This window comes from Cebidichthys violaceus, unplaced genomic scaffold (assembly GCF_023349555.1).
Source record: "Cebidichthys violaceus isolate CVI_PGR_0920_01 unplaced genomic scaffold, fCebVio1.0.p SCAF_3, whole genome shotgun sequence".
In the NCBI taxonomy this organism is placed as follows: domain Eukaryota; kingdom Metazoa; phylum Chordata; class Actinopteri; order Perciformes; family Stichaeidae; genus Cebidichthys; species Cebidichthys violaceus.
The window spans coordinates 15,450,876-15,462,158 of NW_027176483.1; the positions used below are offsets into that span (position 1 = coordinate 15,450,876).

The 11,283-nt window shown below is 46.1% G+C and overlaps 1 protein-coding gene across 4 annotated transcripts in view; it reads left to right on the forward strand.

Annotated features, from left to right (window-relative positions):
- dusp8a (dual specificity phosphatase 8a) overlaps positions 1-6,480 on the forward strand; it is a 40,569-nt gene extending 34,089 nt beyond the window's left edge. For all 4 annotated transcript variants that reach the window (XM_068724113.1, XM_068724112.1, XM_068724114.1 and 1 more), the window contains 4 exons: positions 3,785-3,951; positions 4,071-4,230; positions 4,582-4,705; positions 4,847-6,480. In XM_068724113.1, coding sequence (XP_068580214.1) covers positions 3,785-3,951; positions 4,071-4,230; positions 4,582-4,705; positions 4,847-6,089 — 1,694 coding nt within the window. In that variant the 3' untranslated portion in view covers positions 6,090-6,480. The remainder of the gene's footprint in view (positions 1-3,784; positions 3,952-4,070; positions 4,231-4,581; positions 4,706-4,846) is intronic.
- Positions 6,481-11,283: the final 4,803 nt, after the last annotated feature.

Sequence of the window (11,283 nt, forward strand, 5' to 3'; positions counted from 1 at the left end):
AGAGACTGAAATACACAGAGGAGGGAGGGGGGTGAGCTTGTATTGACGAGGCAGTCAATTGCTCCAACTGCAGTGATGTAACAGCAGAGCTCCCATTAACCATAATAGCCAGGCAGGTGTTGTGTGTCTCTGCTCGTCCGGTCAATATCTCCGGGATTCCATTTTCATTCATCTCTCAGCTTTCCCGCATTGATTCTCACAGTAGCACGGCCCTCAAAAAGCTCGAATTTGATCCAAATATCTTCCACCAAACGCACACTTTTCATGTCAGTGGGATAATAACTTGCACTCTGCAACTGAAATGTGAATATTTAGTTGGAGGAAATGACTGATGAGGAGGAGGGAACCAGCGAACAAAGGAGGCCTGAGTGCTCGGCTCTGACAGGGCAAGAGAGGAAAATAAGCAGTTGCATAAGTGATGAAGTGGGCAGAGGAAAACGGAAAAAGGAAGTCACTGCTGGCTAGCCCTGCCAATGGCGACACAGTGCCCTCTTTCCCGGTTGTGTTTTCTTTCTACCCAAAAGATTTTCTCTTTTTTTTTTTTTTTCTCTGACTGCGTTCAAAATTGGGTTAGTCACATCCTGTCCAAGTACATTTTCCAGAAGTACATGATACACCGCGTACTGTAGTGCTGTGCAAAACATGATCTGGAGGCCCAACAAATAAAAGTTTGAATGTTATTTCTGTGTGGCAAAAAGATCATGACTTTAGCATGTGACTGGAAATGACAGCAGCCTCTATATCTGTTCAGCAGAATGTGTGTTTCTGTTCATTTTCAAATTAAAAATGTATGGTAGAATGAAGACATAACAGATGAAGACACCTCTTAAAATATTGGAGTTAGCTTGAAATGTGCAGCCAGCAAGTTAGCTTTATCTCTGGAGTTTAATGTAGCAGTGTGTTTATCACGCTGCACTGAACTCATCTCTCCCAGTTGACTTTCTGATGTCATCTTCATGGACAGCTGGGCTGGTGTGTGTGTGTCACAGGGTATTTTCAGTGACCTCAGTGTGAGTGTAAAGTGTGTTTATGCGTGTGCTTATATTGGAATGGACGGATGTGTCATCGTTGTCTTTTGGAGAATGTGAGGCCATGTCTCTTTGGGTTATTTGGTGATCACTGTTGTATGTCTGTGTGTGTGTGTGTGTGTGTGTGTGTGTGTGTGTGTGTGTGTGTGTGTGTGTGTGTTTTTGCCCTTCTGAAGGCTCAGTGTGTGTTTTATGCCATCTTGACAGCACTCAGGACAGGGGGACACACACACACGGTGAGCCAACTGTCATCAACATCACTGCCCTTCCTCGCCGCCATGGCAACCTTAAGTAGAGTGAGGTCAGGTGACGAGGTGACAATAGCGCGCTATCTCCTGTGTGACTAACGTCCATTTGTGGCGGCCGTGTCAAGCTTTGACTACAAGGAAGGTGTTTGTAATTGTGTTGACGTAATGTCACTGTAATGTAAGAGCAGGCCGGCACACTCAGTCCTGCTCTCTTATCTCTGACTTCAGTCTCCCTTCATGCCAGTAACCCCTGACTCACTCTCCCAGTCACACACTGGCTCACCAGTCTTCCTGCCGTTTGGATGCTTATTCAACACGAGACGAGGTCAGCTACAGTAACCAAGGCTATAATTATTAATCCAGACACACACACACACACACACACAAAGGGCGAAAATATTTTTAGACAGTATTTTCATTCATATGTTCACTTCCCTTCACACACACTTTCTCTTCGGTGTTAAATACACACACACAGTGTCTCCACCGTGGAACGTCCTGTCTTCTGTCCTTCTAACAACTTTCTAACAATGTCCTCGCACCAAAAGGGAAATGGTTGATGTGTGACGTGAGGCGTTTCCTGTTGATTTAACAGTCTCCAGGAACATAGCGCTTCCTCTACACTGATACAGTATACATGCCTGTGGTGGGAGCTATATGTAGCGCCATTTATTTTCTTTGCCTGCGTGTGTGAGCTCCACTCACAGCAGCTTGGGAACAAAGAAACCAGGAAGAAACCCTTCAAAGAACTACCCTTCCTCTCGCTGTTTTATCAATTACTGACATTGTAGCACCGCCCATAGGATCACTAGAAAGAGGCTCTGGTGGAAATTTCACAATGCCAGCACAGTCTAAAGCCAAACTGTGAACTACAATTGGCTGTTTAGTCTACTTTCTAGAGGCCAAAAAGGTTAAATCATACACATACACACACACACACACACACACACACACACACACACACCAGCATAGCAGCCTCTACTTCTTTGCATGAAGCTTTCCTTCCTGTATCTCAGTTATCTGATCACTCTTTCTACATCCATGCATCTCCTGTTCCCTCAACTCCACCCCCCCAATGTAGAGCGCTGATGTCATTGCTCCGCCGGTTGCGATTAATAGCTGGAAACAGACAACACTTCTTCACTTTGCACTTAAAGGGACAGTGCACCCACAATAGCTCTGGATCACGAGCATGCACCCAGCCTCAGAAGCTGTGCTGTTGTGTAATAGCGCAAAAATACCAAAAGTATCTATCCTCCGAGGGTTTGCACAACTTGAATTTTGCAGCTTTTTAGACCTCATATCTGTTGAGGCACTGTGTGTGTGTGTGTGTGTGTGTGTGTGTGTGTGTGTGTGTGTGTGTGTGTGTGTGTGTGTGTGTGTGTGTGTGTGTGTGTCGGCCAGACGTTGCTACACGGGTAGTGCAGCTGGGTGTGTGTTACAACAGAAGGCAATGTCATGCCTGCACTGTGCTGCGTGTGCGACTTTAGAACAGTGATGTCACGTCTCACTCACTCTCACTCTGTGTGCGCGTTTGTGCTTCGACCCAGATTGGGTCAGGCAGGGCCAGACCAAGATTAGGTTCTAATCTCCTTTCTGGGACTCAGGGTTTCCTTGAAGCACTCCGCTCCGTTCTACACACTCCTCAGCGAGGTCATTACCCACTCCTCCAACTCACTCACTCACACACACACACACACACACACACACACACACACACACACACACACTTCGCCCCCACCTCCTCTCGTTGGCCCCCACCCTGTAGTTATACAACCGCGGTACTGCAGAGTAATGATGAGTGTGAGTATTTGTGCGTGTGTGTGAGTGTGTGTGCAGAAGTGGGGGCAAGCAGTGCCTATGTGTGTGTGAGTGGACAGAGAAGTACAAACAGTGAGAGTGAAAATTGAGCATATGTTAACTGCAAGATTATGTGATCATGTCTTCAGATTGTATCTTCTTGTGTGTGTGTGTGTGTGTGTGTGTGTGTGTGTGTGTGTGTGTGTGTGTGTGTGTGTGTGTGTGTGTGTGTGTGTGCTGTGCAGTTGTCAGGGGGATGTTACTGGGCCTCTGTCCTGGCCCTGCACCTGTGGCCTCTCTCATTCCCCCAGCCTGACGCAATGCACTGCTACAGGACATGAGCTCATGCAGGAAACAGAGCCACACACACACACACACACACACACACACACACATATATACACATGTGCCAAAAGTGGAGCCGCCTGCCTCTTAAAGGGCCAGGCATGCACATTCCTGGCCGCCCAGCAGTCAACCTAACTCGCACACAGAAGCACAGAGAGTCTTTTTTTTTTTTGCTCCTGTTGCACTAAGCAAGACCCAGACATTGTAGCCCAGATTTGCCTCTGAAAGCCTACAGAGCGTCTGTTTGCTCTGCTAATGGTGTTCTTGATTGGTTCACAAGAGTTCCCAGGGTGTTGTGTGACTGCTCTCTGGAAAATCATTAGTGTACCTAACCAGTTCTCTCCTTCTCTTCCTTCTCTGCAGGAGGTTTTGCTGCTTTCTCCTCCTGTTTTCCTGGCCTGTGTGAAGGGAAACCTGCCACTGCTCTACCTATGAGCTTGTCCCAGCCCTGTTTGCCTGTGGCTAATGTAGGGCCCACTCGCATCCTGCCACACCTCTACCTGGGCTCACAGAAGGACGTCCTCAACAAGGTAGAATGCAGTTTGCATCTGTTCACTCGCTTTATCACCATCATTGAAAGATGGCTATGTTGTTATTTTTACCTGGCAACAAAACATGTCCTTGAACCTCTTTATCTCTATCTCTGCAGGATCTGATGGCTCAGAATGGTATTACCTATGTGCTGAATGCCAGCAACACCTGCCCCAAGCCAGACTTTATCAGCGAGAGTCACTTCATGCGCATCCCAGTCAACGACAACTACTGCGAGAAGTTGCTTCCCTGGCTGGAAAAAACGAATGAATTCATAGGTATGAGGATGGGAAATGTAATAAAACAAGAATGTGATTAGAATGAAGATTAGCAGTTCAAAGCACAATAGCCACTCAGGGAAGTGTCTTTATAAGGAAGTGAATTTATCTCAAGTTATGTGTTGAAGAATGCTATGATATTCAATACAACATCTCCGCACATTGTCACAGTTAATAAAAGTTCACGTGCAGCTTAGGTAACAGAAGTGACAGGTATAACACACCCGTTCAGGTGTTCCCCCCCAGTACTCTTCCAGGAAGTGTCAGTTTGCTTTCAATAGCCTTTGATTGTCTCCAGACACTTTGTGCTAAACATGCGTATTCATACCTGTTTGTTTCCCCCCACAACAGATAAAGCCAAGGTGTCAAACTGTAGAGTCATTGTGCACTGCCTGGCTGGAATCTCGCGTTCAGCAACCATCGCCATTGCATACATCATGAAGACAATGGGCTTGTCATCAGATGATGCCTACAGGTACGCTGGCTCCTCCCACCCACCTCCAGCTGAGCTAAGGTGTCAGCTCCAGTGAAAGGACAACTCACTGTTGAAAGTAATGCCAGATGTAATGCTTGTAGTTTTCCCATTCTCAATTTCCAACTCTTTTCCTCCTTTCAGGTTTGTAAAGGACCGAAGACCGTCCATATCCCCCAACTTCAACTTCCTGGGCCAGCTTCTGGAGTTTGAGAAGGACCTGCGATTACTGCAAGCTTTGACTTCAACCTCTGATGACAAGATATCCGAAAACAACACCAAGCAAAGCTCAGAGGTCAATCGAGGTTTCGAGATGAACGGTCACCACAGCAACTATGACTCATCTGTGGCAGATGCACACATCCCACCAGAACCCAAGCTGCCATCACCCACCTCCCTCCAGCAAGGCTTCAACGGCCTAAACCTCTCCGCAGAAAGGATCATGGACACTAACCGGCTTAAACGCTCCTTCTCCCTTGACATTAAGTCGGTCTACTCCCCAAACAGTCCCAGCCCCTGCCCCAGCCAGGCACCCACACACTCTGAAGACGTCCCAAAGCTCTGCAAGCTTGACAGCCCAGGAACCGGCACCTCCAATGGTGTCTGCTCTCAGTCTCCCGTCCTTGACAGCCCCAGCTCCGCTGACTCACCGTTCCCCTCACCAGGCAGCGGGGGCAGCATTGGAGGTTTGGGACTCCGAGGAAGTGAAGGAGTCCATCGCACTGGTTCTTCCTCGTCCAGACCCAGGAGGAAACCCAAGCATTGCTCCGGCAGTTCCCCAGTCCACTCCCAACCCCACCAACCTCCACAGTCCCTCAGCTTGTCGCTGGATCCCAGGAGCCCCAGCCTGGACGACAACCTAAAGGGCTCCCTGCTTCTTTCACTACCTTCCCTGCCCACCGTGGGGTCTGGGACCATGTGGACCAAACACAGAGACACTGTCCAGGCCACAACTCCCGTCACTCCCGTCACTCCCACCACAGATGCCCCCTGGCACTTTGGGGCAGTGGAGGGCGGTGAGGGAGAGATGGAGCTGGGAGGAGGAGGGGATGGACGGGGAGAGGAGTCGTCGGTGAGGTTTGGGAGCAGCTCGGCGTATGTGGCGTTTGGGTGCAGCGAAGGTGTGCGGTTACGAGACAAATCCCAGAGGGAGAAGTCCTCAGCGCCACTGACACAGAGAGACCACCGAGACTCCATGTCGTCCACAGTGACCCTGTCCAACAGTGCGAACAACAGCGGGCCTGCGTCAGAAAAGCAGTTCAAGAGGCGCAGCTGCCAGATGGAGTTCGAGGAGGGCATCTCCGAGACGCGATCCCGAGAAGAACTGGGGAAGATCGGGAAGCAGTCAAGCTTCTCCGGGAGCATGGAGATCATTGAGGTATCCTGACAGATAATGGAACTGATCGGAGCGGTCCCTTGGGGGCAAAAATGGACCTGGTTAGAGGGAGGGCAAGAGGAGGACATATGACGAAGTAGAAGAGGCTTTTATTTTGCTCCCCTCACAGACAGTGTTAAAGACTCCAACTGAGAGAAGGACAAATAGATACACAAGGAGAGAGGTAATGTGAAACAGTAAGCAAGCGAACTAGCATTCGCACCTGGAGAGACAGAGCCTGTGATGTGATGTGGTGCTTTGCCATCCTGAACTCTCATACAAATCTGAATAAAAGTCTGGGGGAGGGTGGGGGTAAAGGGGGTGACTGTAGGTACTGAAACTCTTAATTTTCTGAGCTCTGTCGCAGATAAAAAAAAAAAAAAAAAAAGAAACGACCCAGGACAAGTGTCATGTTGCATCCTCACTATATAGAATATCCTTATTTTGACAGAGTTCGGACACAAACTGCTTGCCTGCGGTCAAATGTATTGTTCTTCAATGGGTGTATAGCTTGTGATTTGAACCAAGCCCCATGTTTCTTCCCAAAGCTTCACCCCAGTGTCAGAAAGCCTCAGAACCTCGCACGGCTACATCCCCCCCCCCCCCCACTCCTCCTCCCAGTGGCTCTGCCTGCTACAGACTCTGCATAGCAACATCAGACAACAATAACAGACTCCTTAACAGCACCGTCTCCTCACATCACCACAGCACAAGGCAGAGAGATCCCAAGGACTTCATCTAACGGCGGTACTGTATCCAAACAATGAAGGATCCTCAGCATGTTGTTGCTGAAAAGACTTTTGAAGACTCGTAGTGATGGGCAGTGTTCCGCCCTTAAAGCACAGGGTGTCTTTCCTGACTTTGGTTCCCTTGTTTCCAGTGTTAACAGCGCCATGGGACTGAGGTTTCGGGAGGGTGGCGAGGGTTCGCTTTAACGGCCCTTCAGCTCCTTTATAGACACCCCCCAACCCCCTCCCACTGCTCCCAGTCACCATCTATGGTCACCACTGAGCATGCACCAGAAAGGCTGACTACAGACAGACAAATACTATATATACAATATGAATATATATAGCAATTTTAAAGGACTTCTAATGGACTTTTTTGTTCAGTTATAGTTTTAATTTATTGTATTGGTTCATTCTGGTAATGAGAAATAATATAATGTTTTGTGGATTTATTTCTTTTTTTTCTTGTTGACTTATTATTATTTGCTGTATGGTATTTATGAACACACACTCAAACAAATACATACATTCAACAAAATCAAGCAAGCAATATGTGCTGTTCCTTCTTTGGGGAGAGTGATGTTTGACTTTGAAATGCACTTTTCTGCTTTCTGATAACCAAGTTCAGTTCACTCCCATGGCAGCAAGATACTCCGAAAGCAAAGGCTTGAGTATGGAAGGTGCAGATATAAAAGCTTCTGTTTTATATTTGAAGGATGGTACAGACATCCCACTGGAACAGGATCTCTGTAGTGTGTATTCACGGATTTATCACAATCCAGGGCTCCAGCGTTAACTAAAAACATTGTTTTGTTGTGCAGAGGAGCAAAGTAGCTGCACACTCTGGTCGCTCATACACAGTAAAACAAGTCCTGCCAGTGTCATGATTTCTTGCATAACAACAACTATATGCAAACAACTGCGCGCTCTTTCACAAGATTAATAGACGGAGTGTCCTCCCTGAGCCAGCACCAGTTCTTCATCATCATAGCGCGTCCCACCAAAGCCCAAACCAACACACACACGCCCTATTCTGTATGCAGTTACACATATTTTCACACATGTAAAGCAGCGGAGGCCCTACACACCCTTTTGTTCATTCTCAGGGGATCTTTCAGTGAGCCAAGCCCAGCACAGGGTACACACATCAGCACAATGCATGTCCGTAAAGCTCCCTCTCTTTCTGTCTTTTTTTGCTTTTATTTCTCACTTTCCAAAGCTTTGATTAAAAACAACGTGACAAAACGGAAAGAAAAAAAAAGCGGATCTTCATACCTTGAAGTGAAAGAAATGAAAATGTTGCTCTCCTGGTGCGAGATAGGTATTTATTTATAATGTAAATTGTGTTTATTTTCCCTTTTACCCTTGATTAGCTTCTCTCTCTGGTGATCTCTGACCTTTGACTTTGGGCTGCTGCAGCTACAGTAAGTTCAGACAGACTCCTCTGTTCCCCCGAGGCTCAAGCAACTTCTCCTCACCCTCCTCTCTCTATTTTTAAGAAATGTTATTAGAATTATTTATGACATGTAACAAAGATGATGCAGGCTGTCCCATTTGCTAAAATTCTTGTTATCGAAATATTATTATTATTATTATTATTATTGTTATTATTGTTGTGTAAATAGCAACTCATCTGAGAACACTGATGAATATAGATGAGTTTTTAAAATAAAATCCTGATACCTTAGGCTGCTTGACGCAAAAATACCTCAGGTTCTATTGAAAGGCTTTTCCTTCCCCTGTACATGTTTTGTGAAAATGAGACAAAAATACAGACATGAAAAAGTACAAACTCTTCTCTGCTTCTTCTTCATCTCGTGTGCTTGCATGGGGGCTGATCGGGGCAGGGAAGGGAATCCTACTGAACAGACGAACAACACATTACGACATCCCATACAAGTCTTGGAGCCTTCCTATTGATTTTGTGTTTAACCAGCTCCACTCTGACCACAGAGGCTTCATTGATTTTTGTTTTGTTTTTTTCAGACTGTGACGCATGCTTCTAAATGCTGATGGGATGGTGAATTATTTAATATAGAGGATGTGTTCAAAATAACGTTATAGAGCGGCACGTCAGCCGTGTTATGAAGTTTAGACCAAATTATTGCTGATAAGTATAATATAGTGTAATAAGATTAGAAGAGAGTTCAACACAAATGTTAACATTGAAAGTATTGATACCACAATGTAAAGTAAAAGCCCTGAAAGCTAAAAAAAACTGGAAACGGGGAAACAGCTAGGCTAACGTTAGCTCTGCCGTGTCTATCCAAAAGTAACACAATTATTCCTACCAACACCTCTGAAGCTCAGTAACACATTATATGTTGTATGTTTATTCTGTACAAAAGCCAAAGTGTTAAAAAACGAAAAGTTGGGATTTTATGGGGGATTTAGAAGAGCCAGGGTAACAACTTCCTCCTTTCTTTAAGCTAAGCTAACCTGCTGCTAGCTATAGCTTCATATTTATCAAACAGATATATGAGTGATATAAGTCTTCTCGTACGCATATTTCTCCAAAAGACCAATATTTCCCTCTGAAAGGTAGTGGAGTAAAACATAAAATGAAATTACTCAAATCAATGCATATATGATTCCTTGGTTGCATTATTTTCTTTTTTTGCCTCAGGTCACTTAAAGTGTTCATCCAGAAGTGAATTTTAGCTCTTATAAGGATTCAGAAGTTGAACAACAATTAGCTACTAGCTTACTACTAGCTAACAGAGGAAATATGCAGGTACGCCGCAGGTTGGCGACTGGTCTGTGCCTCCGTCAGTGATACAGTCCCATAGAGAGACTCAGAGGCACACCTTCACATTTGTCAGATTAAAGATATATATGTGTGTGTGTGTGTGTGTGTGTGTGTGTGTGTGTGTCTCTGAGAGAGGCGACCAGTAAGCCACACCTCTAAGCAACATCACGCTGCTGTTCCCTGTCTTCTCTCAGATTGACTCAACGTCTGGTATTATCCCTCTGCTTCCTCTTCTCACATCAACCACACTCACACACGTCTGGTTCGCAAATCTCCCCCCCTCCCCCCCCCAGCTCCACCTCTTCCTTATTCCTTATTCTGTCTGCGGGCACAGGAGTGGGAGGGCGGCTGGTGAGGGCGCAGTGTTTGCCAATGATGTGATGTGTTTGTACAGTGTTCACCTCCAGGGGATGAGAGAATGAGGTGAGGTAGTGGTGTGTGTGTGTGTGTGTGTGTGTGTGTGTGTGTGTGTGTGTGTGTGTGTGTGTGTGTGTGTGTCTGTGTGAGTGTGAGAGAGAGAGAGAGAAAGAGGAAGACAAAGAGACGGTATTTACCCCCAGAGGACACAGAGTACACCAATGTTGCAAAAAACAGCGTCCAAATCCAGTGGGAAGCCAATTCATCGAGTCCCCTCAATGGGGGCTTGACTACAAAGGCAGCTTTGGTTTCATGATGTCATGGTGGAATTTTACCTCCTGCAATCAAACCACATCTCTCTGCTTACAACGCATCCCTCCCAAAGCCAAAACTATTTGGTTTACTCTAGCCAGAACAACCGGCGTGCTGTTGTGGAGCGAACAAGTAAGGTAAGGAGATGCGGCGAAGAAGATGGAGCAAATCCTTTCAACACTGACACACACACACACACACACACACACACACACACCGTGTACGGATTCACAGCCAGATGGCCCTTGCCCTTTTTCAGTGAGCACAATGCTGTCTTAATGAGCATTTCAGTGAATCCAATATGAAACAAGTTGAGGTAATGGCACTACCAGCATCTCCAGCTGAGTCCCTCTGCTATTCATTGCGTGTGTGTGTCTTTATTTCATTGCCATCATGGGAAATCACAAAACCAGCTCGGTAATGGAATACATAATACATCCCACCTTCTCTCTTTCTATCTCTCTAACATGAGCGGTCTGCCCGGTATGTTGGTGCCAGTATTTATCACCTGGATCATAATGGATAATCCTTTTATAATATGCTTCCTCTCTCTCTCTCTCTCTCTCTCTCTCTCTCTCTCTCTCTCTCTCTCTCTCTCTGTGTGTGTTTCAAGGTGCCCTGAGCTTGTATTATATAGATCTGCATCTCGGGTAACCTGCCCGTCGACACTCTCCTCTGCTGTGCTGAATCTGCACTTCTATGCAGGTTTCTTGTTGCCAATGTACTGTAAACTCCTTCAGTGGCCTGAAATAGATTTTCGATGTAGTTTTTTAAAGAGATCACTTTTATTTAGTTTTCATTCATATCTTACTTACCTCTTTACTTCACATGTTGGTTGTGCACTAAAGCAAATACATGAGAGTGGTAAAACCAGACAGTCAGCACAAACAAATGCAAATTTGTGTGTGTGTGTGTGTGTGTGTGTGTGTGTGTGTGTGTGTGTGTGTGTGTGTGTGTGTGTGTGTGTGTGTGTGTCTGTGTGTGTGTGTGTGTGTCTGTGTGTCTGTGGATGGATATATGGGATGCATGCATGTCTACGTGTGCATTTATTGACAACATA